This window comes from Pongo pygmaeus, chromosome 8 (assembly GCF_028885625.2).
Source record: "Pongo pygmaeus isolate AG05252 chromosome 8, NHGRI_mPonPyg2-v2.0_pri, whole genome shotgun sequence".
Lineage (NCBI taxonomy): Eukaryota > Metazoa > Chordata > Mammalia > Primates > Hominidae > Pongo > Pongo pygmaeus.
In genome coordinates this window covers 101,835,013-101,853,662 of record NC_072381.2, presented here as the reverse complement: position 1 = coordinate 101,853,662, position 18,650 = coordinate 101,835,013, and the positions used below count along the sequence as shown (strand labels likewise).

General features: G+C 34.8%; 1 protein-coding gene across 1 annotated transcript in view; it reads left to right on the top strand.

The window, feature by feature from the left end:
* The window catches only part of TM9SF3 (transmembrane 9 superfamily member 3), a 69,012-nt gene extending 53,836 nt beyond the window's left edge, over window positions 1-15,176 (top strand). The window contains exons 10-15 of the mRNA XM_054503073.2: window positions 1,738-1,877; window positions 4,315-4,383; window positions 7,661-7,807; window positions 8,344-8,427; window positions 8,551-8,627; window positions 13,519-15,176. Of these exons, the coding sequence (XP_054359048.1) occupies window positions 1,738-1,877; window positions 4,315-4,383; window positions 7,661-7,807; window positions 8,344-8,427; window positions 8,551-8,627; window positions 13,519-13,586 (585 nt within the window). The 3' untranslated portion in view covers window positions 13,587-15,176. The remainder of the gene's footprint in view (window positions 1-1,737; window positions 1,878-4,314; window positions 4,384-7,660; window positions 7,808-8,343; window positions 8,428-8,550; window positions 8,628-13,518) is intronic.
* Window positions 15,177-18,650: the final 3,474 nt, after the last annotated feature.

Genomic DNA, 18,650 nt, shown 5'->3' with positions numbered 1-18,650 from the left:
TTCCTAATCAGTGACAAAATTCATTCAGTTCAGTATATACACAGAGATAAGCAGGAGAAACTTTATTCTGAGATTTGCATGAAAACAAGTTAACCTGGCTATGATATCTCCAGTGTACTGATACTTGGTATAGAACTCCTTTGATCTATATATATCTTATTACAGTTGAAAGTATTTTAAAAGAAACTATTTTCAAGAGGATACTCAAATCAAATGCTTGTGGAATCCCAGAAGCTCTTCAGTAGGACCTGAGAGTTCTTTGAAACAGTTTGAAAACCATTCTTCTAGACCATGTAATTCAACATAGGAATGTTTTCTTCATTTTCTCTTTAATTCTTATTTGAAATTAGAGTTCTGGTAAACTAAGGGAAAAATATATAGGTCTTTATTACAATGTGTTAAGGTTTATGAGTCTTGTAGTTATTAAGAAAGTAAAAGCAAAAATTGAGATGGAATTTATCACTCCCCATATTTACGACATATGTATAGTTCATAACATAATGCTTAAACTATCTTAAAAACACCTGCTTATTTTTCACGTTTCATGTATTTTAATGTGAGCATAAATTCATATTATTCATAGGCCTAGGCCTAAACTGAAACAGATAAATTGAGTTCCTGAGTGTGATGTTTAAAATGGTATTATGGAGCTCTGTAACTCTCACATATTTATGTTTTATCTGAAAAGGAGATGACAATACCCTTTGGCTTGTTTAAAAACACATCTACACACACAAAAGGATCTAAGGAAGAATTTTTAATAATATTGGTTCAAAGAGATCTTTCCTTCTTGTGCAGTCACTGTGGATTTCCTACCCCATATCTCTTCATTTCTCTCAATCAGTGTCTTCACATGTTTCATTCAGTTTTTCTCTCACTTTTACTTTCTATTTATTATAACCTAAAGTGTGTAATTTAAAGAGATCTTAGAGGTGATTCAATTCTACTCCATTTTACAGAAGTTCAGAGTGAAATGATCTTAATTAGATGGTTGGCCGGAAAAGAGCTGATTTTATAAAGAAAAAAAGTCACAAAAATAAATATGTTTCTAATTGGCCACTTTGGTTCTAGAATCTCCGTATGGTCTTCTCTATAATTTTAGACTTTGCACTACTAATGGGCAGAAAAATATTTGTACTATTTTACTAGTGACACATAGATAGCGATCTGCTTCTATTAGGATTCCAAGGTAGTGTAGAATAGAAAAGAGCGTGGGCTTTGAGGCTGGCAGATCTGAGTTGAAATTTTGGTCTGGCTCTCCACTAGCTATGCAATTATGGGAAGTTACTTATCCTTCTCTGAGTCTCCTTTCCTTCATCTGTAAAATAAGGAAATAACACATATAAAGCTCTTAGTGCATATTATGAGCTCAAAAAGCATAGCCAGATAAGTAAGTTGGTTATAATAATGAAAGACAATGGATAAATATATTAAAAAAGCATGACAGCTGAGAGTGAAAGAGGAGAAAAAGGGATTGTGGCAGAGATAGTGTGGAAGAATAGGAAAGAATGGAAAACCAAATTGGATAAGAACTAGTTCAACTTGTTTCAGTTTAGTTCTAATATTTTAAAGCACACCTTTTTGTTTTCATTAGTGTACTTCTTGCACAATTTTAGCTCATATTGAACTTAAACATTTTCTTTTGTGATCAAATTGTGTTTAAATTGTGTCTCTTTTATTTGTTTATATTAATGTTATTGGTCTCTGAGTAATCACACATTTTTATTTAATTTACAGGTGGCCGTTTGTTGCATCTGTTTTTTTGTTATTCTTCCTCTAAATCTTGTTGGTACAATACTTGGCCGAAATCTGTCAGGTCAGCCCAACTTTCCTTGTCGTGTCAATGCTGTGCCTCGTCCTATACCGGAGAAAAAATGGTAAAGAGAATGCTAAATCTTATGCGATTGTTTCACACAATATATAAGTTCTTAAGGCTGTTGTGTACATGTAACTTTAGAATTGGTATGTATTTATGAGAATGACAATCTTAAGTTTGAGCCTAAGAAGTTCATTTTACTATTTCCTTTAACCTGCATTGTTAAGAGTAATAATAAATTATACCCTTATTCCACTTTCTGAATATCGTGCCATTTACAGTTGAGTCAAATGCTTTCCTATGGTGTAGAGGTGGGTGTGAACTAAAGCTGCAGTTTTACTAATCCTGCAGGCCAGATCTGGCCTGCTGCCTGTTTTTATCTATAAAGTTTTGTTGGAACTCAGCCATGCCCATTTGTTTACGTATTCTCTGTGGCTGCTTTTATAGTACAACATCAGAGCTGGCACATCAGTAATGTCAGAGTTGCTATCACATGCAGAATCTGAAATATTTACTATCTTTCCAGATATTTTAGTACTGTACAATTTAGTGTACATTTATTACATTCCCTGTTTATAGGAACAGTTGTATAGTAAGTAGACTCTACATTTTTATAATAACGGAGATATATATATAAAGTCTCTGTCCCTAGATATTTTACCAGATTATAAGTACAGCATATTCAGGTGCTTATACAAATAGGTGATAATTTTGTTCTGTCCTTTCTAGACATGGAGGCATGTAGACATTTATAGAAATGGAGGATGAATAAAATAGCCCCTATAGTTTGAAATGGTCATATTCTTTTCTTTCCTTAGATTGGTGCTTATGAGAGACTTTGGTTAGAACTTTTGTAGTTTATTATTTTATTTATTTTTATATATATATATTTATTTATTTGAGATGGGGTCTCACTCTGGCCCAGGCTGGAGTGCAGTGGTGTGATCTCGGCTCACTGCAAGCTCCACCTCCTGGATTCACGTCATTCTTCCACCTCAGCCTCCCGAGTAACTGGGACTACAGGTGCCCGCCACCACGCCTGGCTAATTTTTTGTATTTTTAGTACAGACGGGATTTCACCGTGTTAGCCAGGATGGTCTCGATCTCCTAACCTCGTGATCTGCCCACCTTGGCCTCCCAAAGTGCTGGGATTACAGGTGTGAGCCACCGCGTCCGGCCTGTAGTTTATTTTTTAAAGTAATTTTTTTTTTGTAAATCAGTATGTTAGGACCCATCAATATCCTTACTGGGAAGGGTAAGTTTAAAGGAAAAGCATAGTCAGAAGTCACAAAAGTTCCTCTAAGTCACTAGGGCCAGTGAAGGAGAGGTCTGGTGAGAGCTTCCTCACCAGAGATGCGTTGCAATTAGGTATAGGAAGGCTTGTGTGTGCCTCTGTTTTGGGGAGTATAATCCTGGGAACCTAAATCTGAATACTAGATCTACCTCTCATTGACTATGTCACCTTGGGCAGATCAGTTTTAACCTCTGTGAGGTCTTGGCTTCCTGTAAAGTAAGAAGACTACATTAAATGATTTTTAAGTTTTTTTTTCAATCTCTCAAATTTTACAATTTTCTTCTCAGTTTTTTAGTTTGTTAATTTCATAGTTATTAGTTTAGGATCTTTTTTGTGCCAGGTATTGTGCTAGGCACTGGAAATACCTAGATGAATAGCTTCTGCCTGCCAGGGTTTATAATCTAGTGAGGTTTTTTATATATATGTACACACACGTATTTGGAATTGGACAGTTACAGTATAGCGTGGTAAGTACTGTGGTGGAGGTATTTTCAAGAGGCAGTGGAAGAATGGGAGAAGGACCCACCTCTTCCTGGGAGACTGAGCAAAGGTTTTAAAGGGAGAACATTTGAGCCAATGCTTTCAGGAGAGAAATAAGAGACAAGAGAAGGCATCCAGGTGGGGAATTACCAATTACAGTCAGTAAATGTTTGTGGAATGAATGAATGAAGTTTCAATTTTGTTTCTTATTTCTTTGGTGCCATTATAAATGAGAACTCATAATACCTTAATTGTATAATTTGTAGGAAAACGAATTATAGAACCAAGGAGAGAGTGAGCAAAGAGATGGCAAGGCCACAATTTGGGAAACATTATTTCAAATGGAGGTCTCTAGACTCTTCATTTCTTTCCCTTTGGCTTTTTGTGAATAAATGCCTGTAGATTTCTAAGAAGTTATGGGAGTCTAGTAGAACCAGAGGGAATACTTAGAGACTTTTTCAAGTTCTGCCAGTGTCAGTAATTTGTGTTCTTCATATACTTGTCTCAGTCTTTAATGCAGAAAGAATATTGATTATAACCTATGGCTAATTTGAAGTCCCACCTATGTATTGTGCCTCTTTGGGTTTTGGCTTTTCATTTTACTGGTTTGTTTCTATCCTTTAGAGATGATTTTTTAAGTGTCAAGTACCTGCTTTCTGTTATCAGTGTTGATATAATATGGAAATCATACTAGAAGTTTACTGTTAATTTTTATATTTTCCAGGTTCATGGAGCCTGCGGTTATTGTTTGCCTGGGTGGAATTTTACCTTTTGGTTCAATCTTTATTGAAATGTAAGTTTTGATAATGTATTTATGTTTTGAGGGATTTGATTATAGTAAGACAATTTAGGAGTTAGGGAACATGTAAAGTCATCAGTTGGGAGAACATCTAATAGTCTGTTAATTCCATGATTCCAGAAAGGGAATAGGCTATATAAAGGTAGCTGTTGGCTGTGTTCTTAAATATTCAAGTGATGTTTATACCTTTTTGTATTGTATTCTAGACCTCCCTCACCTAAGAGGAAATCTTAGAAATCAAAACTATGTGTTAAAGAATGGTAGACCAGCCTTTGATCATATGCATGATTTAAGGAATTCCTGGTTTTTATTGTATTTTAAAAATATTTCTATTTCTGAGGATCTAGGGAACTAGGTAAACCATTACCTACTAGTCCGTCTAGGCCCTGACATCTTTTGATGCATAGTCATTTCCTAGGTTCCTTCCATAGAGGCCTGCAGGAGTGCTAGGAAGTGTGTATGTATTTAGAGATAAGAGGTATGCCACCTTGTGCCACTTACTGTGCTTTACATCTGCATCCTTTGTCACCATTGCAAAATAAAAAAGCCTTTCTTTTCTTAGTCTGTGTCCCCATGCCCCCTGATGGGAATGCTCTGGTTATTTTAGGCAAGAAAGTTCACCGTATGGGACTTTCTCAGGTATTGCAGCTATACACTCTTGGCTCCTGTCCACTAAACACCAGTCATTGTGACAACTTAAAATAGCCTTACATGTTTCCAGATGCCCCACTGCTGATTGTCTCCTGTATGGTAGGAGTCTCCTTAACAGACGTAATTGGATTTGGTAGTTGGTTAATTGAAAAAGTTGGCTCATGTAAGATAATTATTTTAAAAGATACATACATAGTATTTTATTTTAAGACAAGTAAATGTACGTCCTTCACTGATTTTTTTTTTTTTTTTTTTAATATAGAGCCTTGGTCTTTTTTTTCATTGGAATTTTTTCATTTTTTTCCTTTGACATTCGTAGTACAGATCCTGTGTTTTCCAGCCTTTTTAAAGTGAAGCAAGAACATAAAGTCCTATCTGAAGCATTCTAAGTGCAGAATCCTTCTAGATTTGTACATTTGTCCCCCAGTCTATAGCCATCTCAATCACATCGAATTTTATAACTTTTTAAAGGGACTCACTTTATCGAATTTTTCCAAAGCATTCAACATAGTTTTTATAGTAACCACACATCCTTTTTACTCTGATGTTTATTGGTTTATGTAACATTTAATTTAGTCAGTTTAGTCTAATGGTACTAACAGGTACAACTGACATAAATAGATATGGACCAACTCTTGGTTGTCACTTACCAGCTCTGCATATGCTATGGGCATAAGTGCCTTAGGAGTTGGAGTGTGTGTCTCTGTAACTCGTGGTTTATTAAAGTCAGTTCAGGAACTTCTTCTTTAGTTCCAGTCTGACAATGCTTTGTGCCTTCATCCAGACTTGACCTGTGACTTCTTTTTCCCTTCTACCCCTGTCCCCAGTACTTCTGAACCACATGTCTTCGTGCTTCTCCAGGCACTGTGTTCCACTGGATAACTTCTCTGCTGTTTCTTCAACTTATCTTCTGTTTTGTCCACCTTCAAACCCATTCTCCTACCCATTTGTTAGCCAAAGTGGTCTTTTTAAGGTGTCATGTCGTTTCTTTGCTTAACACTTCTTATTTTAATTGAGGTGAGGTCCCAACACCATAACATGGCCATTAAGGGTCTTTATAGCATAAGAACTGGCCCTGTTCACTTCTCCAACTTCATTTCTTAGTACTTTCCCCTTCATTTAAAGCGTTAGCCATAGTGAATTACTTTTAGTTTTTCAAAATGCAGTGGATTCCCTTTATTTGCTCACCTTTGCTTTTGCTGCTCCTGTACCTGGAACGTTCTTTTTTTTTTGAGACGGAGTTTTGCTTGTTGCGCAGGCTGGAGTGTAGTGGCACTATCTCGGCTCTCCGCAGCCTCCGCCTCCGCCTCCCAGGTTCAAGCGATTATGCTGCCTTAGCCTCCCGAGTAGCTGGGATTATAGGCATGCGCCACCACGCCCAGCTAATTTTGTATTTTTAGTAGAGACGGGGTTTCATGATGTTGGTCAAGCTGGTCTCGAACTCAGGTGATCCGTCCGACCTCAGGTGATCTGTCTGCCTCAGCCTCCCAAAGTGCTAGGATTACAGGCGTGAGTCACCATGCCTGGCATACCTGGAACATTCTTCTAGCTCCCTTTACCCTCCGCATTCCTTATCTGATTCTTCTTCCCCCATAAAGCCCCATTCAGCTACAGTGGGAAGATGCTCTTTATGTGCATTCGTGTAGCACATATCACAGTGTATCATGGTCTTTACTGGTGTTTCCCAACCAGCTAGTAATCTTCTTGAGGGTAGAGACTTTGTTGTCTTTACTGTTCTGTTCTCACTGCTTTCCTGATGCATGATAGGGGCTCTGTAAATATTTGTTGAAAGAATGAATGATGGGGAGGTCGAGGTGAGTGGATCACCTGAGGTCAGGAGTTCGAGACCAGCCTAGCCAACATGACGAAACCCCGTCTCTACTAAAAATACAAAAAATTAGCTGGGCGTGGTCGTGCGTGCCTGTATTCCCAGCTACTCAGGAGGCAGAGGCAGGAGAATCTGTTGAACCTGGGAGGTGGAGGTTGAGTGAGCTGAGATTGTGTCACTGCACTCCAGCTTGGGCAACAAGAAAAAGAAAAGAGGCTGAAAGGCTCTGTTGTAATTTGATGATGACTTGATAATGGATTAGAGTGAAAGATCTTTTTCTTAATTAAAAATCTTAAAGCCTTTTCCCTTGCTGTCCTCTGAAGACAGTGTGAATCTTCTTTAGGCCTGCTTTTCCTAATTTTATACATTATTGCTCTAATTTATTTTTCTATTTAATAGAGTATTTTATTTTCTATTTAATAAAATACAAACTACATTGCTTGAATTGTGTTGTATCTACAAAACAATATGGATACAAATACGGATTTTTTAGCTATTTTCATTTGTTCTTTTCTACATTATACTTCTTTAAGCTTCTGTTTTATTCAGTTTGTGTAGAGGTGAATGCCCTACTGAAGAATCAGTTTTTCAAAGATTATTCAAGAAAATATTTTTTGAGAGAATTCTAGTGGATTTAATTGATGAAGACATGGTAAGAGAAACTGTTGGAAGATACTTGAAAGAAAGTCATTAAGTGAAAAAAAATGAGAACTAAAATGTGAGACTTAGGAAGAGCAGAGTGAGCTTTAAGAATAAAGACTGGAAACCTGTGTCTTTATTGCATTTACTTAGGTATTTCATCTTCACGTCTTTCTGGGCATATAAGATCTATTATGTCTATGGCTTCATGATGCTGGTGCTGGTTATCCTGTGCATTGTGACTGTCTGTGTGACTATTGTGTGCACATATTTTCTACTAAATGCAGAAGATTACAGGTGGTAAGTACCTATTTGTGGAAAGAAATTTGGGGAACCATAATATTTTAAAATAAGATTTCCTTTGAAATCTATCAAGTGGAGTAAAGAGCTGTATAGAAATGTTGTTACTTAAAATAGCATAGGGATTTTTTTCCAGTTATAAAAATGATACATATTTTAGAGAAAAAACAATATCAAATTTTTAATGTATTAATGGAGTACTGTTTAGAAATATTTTTTACAAAGTGCTTGATATGAAAAGAGTTTTATGAGAAGCATTGCTCCATTCTAAACACAAGGAAACTTAGATATGAAAAAGGAAATGGTGTATTTATGGTCACTGGTAATAAGGAATCTGACAAAATTCAAGATTGAGCTTTCTAATTCTTAGATGTTCTCCTTGTTGATAAATTTAAATACCATGTCTATGCGTTTGTTTTTTAAATAAGTTTTAAAGGACTTTAAAGGATGTTTTATTAAATTCTTTGCTTTAAAATCTTTGTTTTAGTGCCATTCATTCAAAAGAGATTTATCTTCTCTCCCCCTCCCCCCACCAGGCAATGGACAAGTTTTCTCTCTGCTGCATCAACTGCAATCTATGTTTACATGTATTCCTTTTACTACTATTTTTTCAAAACAAAGTAAGTGGAGACATTTTTTCACCTTTTATTTAGGAAACTAAATTTGTCCTTTAAATACTAATATTTAAGACCTCATGTTGAAAGTAAAAATGGATATCCTATATATATTTTGTTTTATTTCAGGATGTATGGCTTATTTCAAACATCATTTTACTTTGGATATATGGCAGTATTTAGCACAGCCTTGGGGATAATGTGTGGTAAGTTTTGAAATTCTTTGAACATCATGAGTAAATCTGAGTTTCTCTAAATCAGAAAAATACAGTAATTGGAAATTAAGAAATTTTATCTGTTGTTTGATCAGAAACACCAAAATAAACCCGAGTCTGATTTCAGTCCTTTTGACTCTCCCCCACAACATAATTTATTACCTTATTAATTTCTATTTTTATAGAAATTCTAGTAATTCTGTGTAGCACAAAATTTCATATCACAGTTTTTCATTCATGTTGAGAATTGGCTTTTTCATTTTATTTATTGTTTTTAGAGACTCAGCTTCTGAACTAGCTGGGACTACAGGCACATGCCACTGTGCCTGGCTTGAGAATTGGCAATTTTTAAAGCTTAGGTTCAATGGAAGATCATGATGTAGGCATGTTAAGGTGTTGCCTGAATGATTGCTGTTTGGAAACTTCTCAGCCTATTCTTGGAGAAACCAGGAGACACCTAGGAGACAGCACAGTTTACTTGTTATGATTGCATACTTGGGTATCTACAGACTGGTCTTAAGTTCTAGCTGTACCATATGTATGCTTTCCACCTTGATCTAGTTCCCCAAGCTCTCTAAGCTTTTGTAAAGTGGGGATAAAACCACTATTTATGGATCTATCATAATTATCTATTAAAAGGAAGAGGTAATAGTTTTCACCATATGATAGAGTCTCTAGAATGTGTGAAATAGCTAGAAAATAAAGAACTTTTGGAAACAGTATGATAAATGGGAAAGGCATAAGCATGAGAGCCTGAAAGCACTGGAATAAATGTCCATGCTGTTGCTCAGTTTTTTTTGTGGCCATGGAGGTCACATTAACCTTTCTAAGTCTCATTTTTATCTGTAAAATGGGCATATCTTTTCAGAGTGGTTGTGAGGAATAGTGTTAAGTGTAGTGCTGGGACTGTTATTAGGTAGTAAGGATAGCCATTTACATGGTGAGATATGGAAAGAGCTGGCCTTTTGGGGTCAGTCTATTCTGGGTGTGAATTCCCCACTTAATAGCCATGTTACTCTGGCCAAATTATTTAACCTTTCTTCCTCAACTTTACTCATTTGCAAAATAGAAATAATACCTACCTCATAGGGCTATAAAGAGGATTCAGTGATTAAATGTGGATAAACATCAGGTGGCTGGTAGATGCTCAGTGAGGGGTAGCTGCTGCTGCTATTGATGAAGGCTGAAAGTCCTTGGGCTTCCTTCTGCTCTGGAATTGTGTGTGTTTCTGCACAGTCTCTGTGGGATTCCACACCTTGTGTTTTCATCTCAGAACAACTTTATGACTCTAAGTCCCTGCAGAGGTAACTTAAGGGAAACTCGTACAAGTAACTCACTTTTTTTCGGGTTCAGTGTTTTACTTGATAAATGAGACTGGTCCCTTAATTACTTTGTAGGAATGATGCGTTTTACTTGATAAATGAGACTGATCCCTTAGTCACTTTGTAGGAATGATGTAAGGCTGCGGGACTAATCATGGTAGAAACATTTTCAGAGAGTGGATAATTTTCCTCCTTTTTCTGTTACTTGCCATTGGCTATTTATGTATGTATGTGTGTATTTGATAATTCCACCTTTGGCTATATAAGATATATATAAGATATGGTAATCTTATTAAAAGCTAGGTCTTGGTGTGACATTTATGGACACCTTTGGGGTACCAAGATTGCTTTGTTTCTCCATCAAAAGAGCCTGTTCAGTTCATATACACTATGTATGTGATCACGTGTGTGTGCACACACAAATGAGATTGTCTGTAAAGTAGTGAAACATTCCACAAGGAAAGATCATTCTCTATGTTATAGTCACATGTTTATTTATAGCTGCTGTGATAGCCATTCCCTGTGATAATTAGTAACCAACTTTGAGGGAAAGATGAGAGGGACTGAAGGTTAAAACTACATTGTGTCAGGTGGAAACGTCCCTATTCTTGGGCAGTCAGAAGGTTCCTTCAGTATTATTTGCCATCCTTTCTTCAGAGTATTGTTCACTGGACTCCTCTTTATTTTATCTGAGATTTTTCTTGATTATCACCAGCATTCAGTGAGGTATAGAATCGATTATGCAGAGTGTTAAAAAAATTTTTCTTGACTTGACTTTTTCTATATGTGATCTTAGGAAGACCCAGAGAGGTAACATCTTGACATTTACAAAGAAAATGGAATGAATCTAGCTAAATTTTTTGAGTGCTTTTCCTGCTGAAATTTCATCTTGCTGCCTGAAAATCTTGGCACATTTACAGTTCCCTGCTGTTCTGGCAATGTCCCAGCATTTATTCTTTAATGGGTTTATATGCCTTCAGTGCTTCGTTTTTCAGGGACAGGTGGGGAGAAACTGTTTAGACTGGAACTCATTAGAATGTCATCATAATACAAAAATTATATATATCCATCAATTTATGTTGCTAAAATGCTTAAGTCAGTAAAACAAATTTAAAACAAAACAAATATTAAAACAAAAATACTTGTTGATTTTTTTAATGTAGGAAAAAATGACTACATTAAGGTGGGATATTATGAGCATAGCATTTTTGTTTTGAGGAATTAAGTTTAAAAGTGCACCTCTATTATTCCTAAGATATTTACTTTTCTAGAGGGCATATTCAGTATTCTCTTTTTATAAAGTCGTGCCCTTGTAAGTTTATTCTTGAGGTACTCATAAGATTAGGAAAAATGATTCTCTAGGTTGATACTGTTTTGATTTTAAGCATATTTCTGCTCAAAGGGGAACAATGTTTTGTACATTTGGAAAATTGGATTTGGTTATTGGACTAGTATTATACCATTAAAATTTTTGACGCTAATTAAAATTTTATACATCTTTTCATGTCGTAAGGATTCAGGTGTATTTTCACAAAATTGAATGATTTTTCTCTTATCCTGTAAAGAATTGTATTGTAACTATTCTAAAATGCATTATCAATATTTTAAAATGTAATATTGTTATGTCCTATTATAAAAGAAATGACTAGTCATTGCAAAAATAAGTGGAAATAGTATTGCTTTGTCACTTTGGTTTTTTGTATTTTAATGTTTAATAAAGGGAAACTTTCAAATATATACAAAAATAGGGACAATACTATATATAGTGAGTCCCCATGTACTAACACCCAGTGTCAGTAATTATCAACTCATGGCCTATCTTGTTTTATTTATATTCCCACTTTGTATCCCCCCTTTTATTCTGACATGAATCTTAGACCTTATGTCATTTCAACTGTAAATATTTCAGTATATGTCTCTCCCTGAAAGATAAATGTAATCTCTTAATATGATGCAATAATTCAGTTAGTGTTCAGATTTACCACACTTGTAATGACTTCTTTTTAAATATAGTTTGTTTGCTTTGAGATCAATTAAGATTCATGCATTGCTTGGCTAAAATGTCTCTTAAGGCTCTTTTAATCTATAGATATTCTCTCTCTCACTTGCAATTTATTTTTAAAACTTAAACAATTTCTGTAGAATTTTCCACACTCTGGATTTTGCTGATCATATTGCTGAAGTGTCATTTAAAATTTCTTCAAGTGGTAGTTAGATCTGTAGGCTTGATCATACTCAAGAATACTTGTCCAAGAATGTTTAACAGGTGGTGTGTAAGCTTTTATCAGGGAAGCACATAATTTCTGGTTCTATTACTTTGTGAAGTTAGCAGCCATTGATAGTTATTGCCTAGCTCAGATAATTCATTAGTGGTTATAATATTCTAATTCTATTGTTCCTTTTATATTTGTTAGCTGGAATACTTCCATAAGGATAACCTTCCTTTCATCAACCAGTTGGTAGCCTTGGGGTATAGTTCATATATAGGAGAAACAGGAGAGATGCTTGATTCTTGCCTTTCATTCACCAGTTTAGTGAATAAAAGATTCACTAAAAGATTGGTTCAAGGGTGACTAATTAGGCATTTATGTGTGCACTTACTATTATTAATTAATGGAAGGTTTTCTTTTAAGCTTTCAATAATATTGGGTGACATCATAAATTCCTAAGACCAATGGAGATTTTTTCTCTGACAGTTCAATAACCAACTGCATTGTCCTAAAGAACCCTTAGTAGGTTGGTACAAAAGTAGTTGTAAAGCTGCAAATACTTTTGCACCAACCTATATTTGCAATAAAGAACCATCCAGTTCATTCATTCATTCAACAAATATTTACCAAGTATCTTATATGCCAGGCACTCTTTTAGACACAGGAGATAAATATTTTATTTAACAAAACAAACATCCCTGATTTCTGGTGTTTTAAGCTCTGGTTGAGGCTAATTGTTAAAAAACAGCATTTCAAAACTTCTGACCCACTTACCTCTCTGTCCTATCTATTCCCGCAAATATGTCATCCCTACTACCAACTACACAGCTTCTACAACTTAAAAAAGAAGCTGTTGGAAAATGCCTCTTCTCTAGAGCTTCAACTGCTATTGGGACATGGTTCCCTGTCCTTCCTTAAGAGAATTTTCAGTCACTTCTTACTATTTATCTATTGGATTTTGGGAAGATATATTGATTTTTACTTTAATGACCTAGAATGATATATCTTCAAATCAAAGAAGGCATGTTTTTTGATTTAACAACCTTTTGCCATTATCAAATTATTCTTGCTTTATAAGAGATGTATTTTAATTCTGTAGTTACTGATTATACAAGAAATAATTGCTACTTGATTAGACTTGGCGTATGATGGTCAGACTCAGTGTATTATGGTATCAGGTGATTTGCAGAGCAAATGATACAGTTTTAGTAAGTTCAGAGAGAATACTAACATAAAGATATTTTCTTTGAAAAAGAATAACTTTCCAGAGCATAGAGTATTTACTGATTTTAAATGATGGATACTGCTCTGTATGTATTTGTTTCAGAACATCTTATTTTATCTTTGCAGGAGCGATTGGTTACATGGGAACAAGTGCCTTTGTCCGAAAAATCTATACTAATGTGAAAATTGACTAGAGACCCAAGAAAACCTGGAACTTCGGATCAATTTCTTTTTCATAGGGGTGGAACTTGCACAGCAAAAACAAACAAACGCAAGAAGAGATTTGGGCTTTAACACACTGGGTACTTTGTGGGTCTCTCTTTCGTCGATGGCTTAAAGTAACATCTATTTCCATTGATCCTAGGTTCTTCCTGACTGCTTTCTCCAACTGTTCACAGCAAATGCTTGGATTTTATGCAGTAGGCATTACTACAGTACATGGCTAATCTTCCCAAAAACTAGCTCATTAAAGATGAAATAGACCAGCTCTCTTCAGTGAAGAGGACAAATAGTTTATTTAAAGCATTTGTTCCAATAAAATAAATAGAGGGAAACTTGGATGCTAAAATTACATGAATAGGAATCTTCCTGGCACTTAGTGTTTCTATGTTATTGAAAAATGATGTTCCAGAAAGATTACTTTTTTCCTGTTATTTTTACTGCCATTGTCGACCTATTGTGGGACATTTTTATATATTGAATCTGGGTTCTTTTTTGACTTTTTTTTTTCCCCAATCCAACTGCATCCTTTTTTTTAAAAGAGAGAATTAGAAAATATTAAATCCTGCATGTAATATATCTGCTGTCATCTTAGTTGGACCAACTTCCCATTTATTTATCTTAAAACTATACAGTTACATCTTAATTCCATCCAAAGAAGATACAGTTTGAAGACAGAAGTGTACTCTCTACAATGCAATTTACTGTACAGTTAGAAAGCAAAGTGTTAAATGGAGAAGATACTTGTTTTTATTAAACATTTTGAGATTTAGATAAACTACATTTTAACTGAATGTCTAAAGTGATTATCTTTTCTCCCCCCAAGTTAGTCTTACATCTTTTGGGTTTGAATGAAGGTTTTACATAAGAAATTATTAAAAACAAGGGGGGTGGGTAATAAATGTATATAACATTAAATAATGTAACGTAGGTATAGATTCCCAAATGCATTTGGATGTACAGATCGACTATGGAGTACTTTTTTCTTATGATGATTGGTGTAGAAATGTGTGATTTGGGTGGCCTTTTACATCTTGCCTACCATTGCATGAAACATTGGGGTTTCTTCAAAATGTGTGTGTCATACTTCTTTTGGGAGGGGGGTTGTTTTCTTCTGTTTATTTTCTGAGACTCCTACAGGAGCCAAATTTGTAATTTAGAGACATTTAATTTTGTTAATCCTGTCTGGGACACTTAAGTAACATCTAAAGCATTATTGCTTTAGAATGTTCAAATAAAATTTCCTGACCAAATTGTTCTGTGGAAATAGATGTGTTTGCAATTTGAAGATATCTTTCTGTTCAAAAGGCAAAATTACTGAATGCCATTTTTAAAAGTATACTATAAACTATGCTACTCTCATACAGGGGACCCATATTTTAAAATCTCCAGACTTGCTTATATCTGGATTATCCAGCACAATCATAAAGTGAATGACAAACCCTTTGAATGAAATTGCGGCACAAAATCTGTTCAGGTTGGTGTACCGTGTAAAGTGGGGATGGGGTAAAAGTGGTTAACATACTGTTGGATCAACAAATAAAGGTTACAGTTTTGTAAGAGAAGTGATTTGAATACATTTTTCTGGAACTATTCATAATATGAAGTTTTCCTAGAACCACTGAGTTTCTAGTTTAATAGTTTGCTATGCAAATGACCACCTAAAACAATAGTTTATATTGTTATTTTTAGAAAGACTCAAAACACCTGTATTTAAACCTTAATATGAAAATCATGCAATTAATAGTTACACAAGATGTTTTCATTACAAAATATGTATCTATATATTGATGGACTCCACATCCTATATTGTGACATGTAAGTCCTTTAAAAGGTGAAAAGTATGATTTCTTACCACTTAAGTACGATTGATATGATCCAACAAATTTGATCAGAAGCTGTAGGTAAATCCTCTTCTGAAGCCAAAATGGTATATTAAATGTAATTTATTGGTACTTCCATTTTCTCTTCCTTCTGACTTGCCTTTAAGATCTTATAAAAAAGAAACTAAAAGTTAATATTTAGTTGCTTATATTATGTAACCTTTTAACTATATATAAAGTACTTTTTTGGTTTCTTTCTCACCACTTTTATTCAAAAGTACTTTTAACATACCAATACATAGTCTGTCTGATGGGAGTATAAATTGGACAGTAAGCTTTTGTCTTAATAAAATGAAATTTGTTTCTCATGATATGAATCTTGCAGGTAAGATGTAGGGTTTATTGAAAATGTGTGGGTTAAATGCTTTCAGGTACACCAATTCTTTCTACTAAATTGAGCTCTATTTGAAGTTCTTTGGAATCTGTGGTGAAAAATAATTTTCTGATTTCCAAATACATTAAGAGCATTAAATGAATATTAATCACCTTTAAAGTCTTTTAGAAAAGGGCTTGTATTGATTTTTGGCTGCATAGAGGGGTTGAATAAGTGTATGTGTGTGTGTGCGTGTGTGCGTGTGTCTTCTTAAAGATGTAATTCACAAATAGTTTAGCTCCCTAGCGCTCAGTTGTAGAATAGAAAATAGAACATTATTCAAGTTAATTGAAAGGTGAGGTTTTTATACCCCCACTACTGCTGTGTATCTGTCTTTCATTTGTTAACATTATTTGCTTAATTTCTTTCAACTGACACTTTGGATAATACTATCAAAAACTAAGGCTAAACATTCCTCGTGTATCTTTAAGCATGCTTCTCCTGAAATTTAACTACATTAGTAGTTGACATTTATATACATATATCCTAATACAAGAGTAGGATAAGGTGGAAATGTAATGGCCTGAGGAATGGTGAAGCATTCTTTTAGTATTTTTTATCATGTTGGGCTCCTAGATTGTACTGGGGTTGCCCATAAATCAAACCCCATACTCTTAGAATTCATTATATTGTGGTGATATCCGAACCTAGTGAATGGTATGCTTGGGTGTTTTCCATTGAGAGTGGATGGACCTCTTTATAAAGTTGGTTGCTGCAAAATCCAGTTCTTCCAAAAGCCACTTTATTTAGGGTTTATTCACAAATCATATCCATTTTGGTACAGTGTTTGTTTTCTAATATTTATTAACCACCTTATACCAAATGTCTTGCAAAGAAATGTTATTAAAACCTTGAATTTTTACAAATGTAAAAAACAAAAAGTGTATTAATGTATTTGTTCAGGAAAAGCTACATACCGAAGGGCTTTTGTATATGAATTCTGTGGTGGGGAGACCCATTTGTAATCTATATGGCAGTTCCATCTGGGTTTTAAGTTTAGATTTCACCGTGTCTTAGTGCTTCATTCTATTGGCCTATTGGAACATGTAATAAATAGGAGTAGTGATGTATTAAAACACAAGTATTCATTAATGTTCTATATCTTCACTAAAATTCTATAGTTATGAAACTATATTTCATCAGTCAAGGTGTTATATTTCAATTAGAGAAGTGAAAATTTATGAAGATTATTTGGAAGTGTGTACAGAAATAAACTAGACTTACAGGTAGGCTAAATCAGAACGTTAACATATGAACCTGCAGAAATCTTGTAAGACTTAAATTCAGTGTGAGGAATAACTAGTTCTCTCCTATGAGCATTTCCTAAAAGCCATCTGATTTGGCATTCTTACTGGAGCTGCAGACAGAAATCTACAAAGACAAAAGTAAACAAAATTAAGTTATTATTCCACTGTTAGGAATGGAAATAAACTTGTGAAGTCTGTTTATTTTGAAGTATTGGTGAACTAGGCTTGCTCATTGATAACTGTAGCAGTTTGTGTTTACTCCAGTTCATCAGCTTAGGTCATTTGAAAGATATAAGAGCTTAAGGCAAGAAAGAAATAACATGGAATTCTATTTGAAGGACAACAGAACATTCTTGGAAAAGCAGCTCCAGTTGGTTTTTCAACTGTGTCAAACTTGAATGTGTAAGTCCCCACAGAGCATGGACAGTCGGTGCAGAGTTCCAAGGAAACAATTATTGCCTGATGACCACTTCCATTTTGTATACACTCTTTGGTTCGTATAGGCCATATTCCAACTGGCTTTTTAGTAATAGAAATCCACTATATAATGTATCCAATACCATTGAGGTTCTAACCTAGTGTGTTAATTTATCTGAATTTGGATTTTTAAAAAGTAATAAAAAGTTAAATGTACTTCCCTTGGATTCCTTATTTCTTTCCTTTTTGAAACATGAACCAAGCATAAGGGATAACCCATTATTGACAGGCAAATGAACAACTTAATAATAGTTTTCCACAATTAAATAAAGCAGCGGTCTGCAGACTTTTTCTGTGAAGGTCTAGGTAGTAAATACTTTCGGCTTTGAGGGCTATACAGTCTCTGTTGAAACTATCATTGTAGCACCAAAGCAGCCATAGTAGACTACATGAACTAGTGAGCATGGCTGTGTTCCAGTATAACTTCACAAAAACGGCCCGCAGGCCATAGTCCGCTAACCCCTGGAATTATGTATTTAAAATTTAAGGTTTAAATTTGTATTTCAAAAATGAACTGTAATGTACAGTAAAGCTGAGAGAATGGTCCAGTGAATAAGATTGGTCTTTCTTAAGAATGATTTTTCTTTTATTGCCATTCTTTTGACTTTTTTGTATTCTACTCTTACACTCAGACTTTACCATCTATTTGCCTGCCATCCTCTGATTGATGATTCTTTGCATTTGTTTAGCATTTACTACTTTTTCAAAGCAGTTTCACTTGTTCCCTCACAACCATCCTGTGAAGCTGGTAGAGTAGATAGCTGTGTTTTATGGATAAGAAACCACAGCAGCTAAAGGTGCTCTTATGTTTAGCCCAGACGTCATCAAGATTCAGGGCCCTGTTGTCTTGACTATTGTAACTGTAAAATGGGGGTGTCACCCTCTCTAGCCTGGGAGGCAGGTAATATATGTAGAAGTCGCATTGAAAATTAGTGTTCTATACAAATGGAAGAGATTATTTTTATTGTGCCACATTGAAATCAGTGGTTAATTAATTTCTCCATGTCTATTTGTATGTTTTGTTTTTCCATTTCTGACTAGTTTTTTCAAATCCTGACC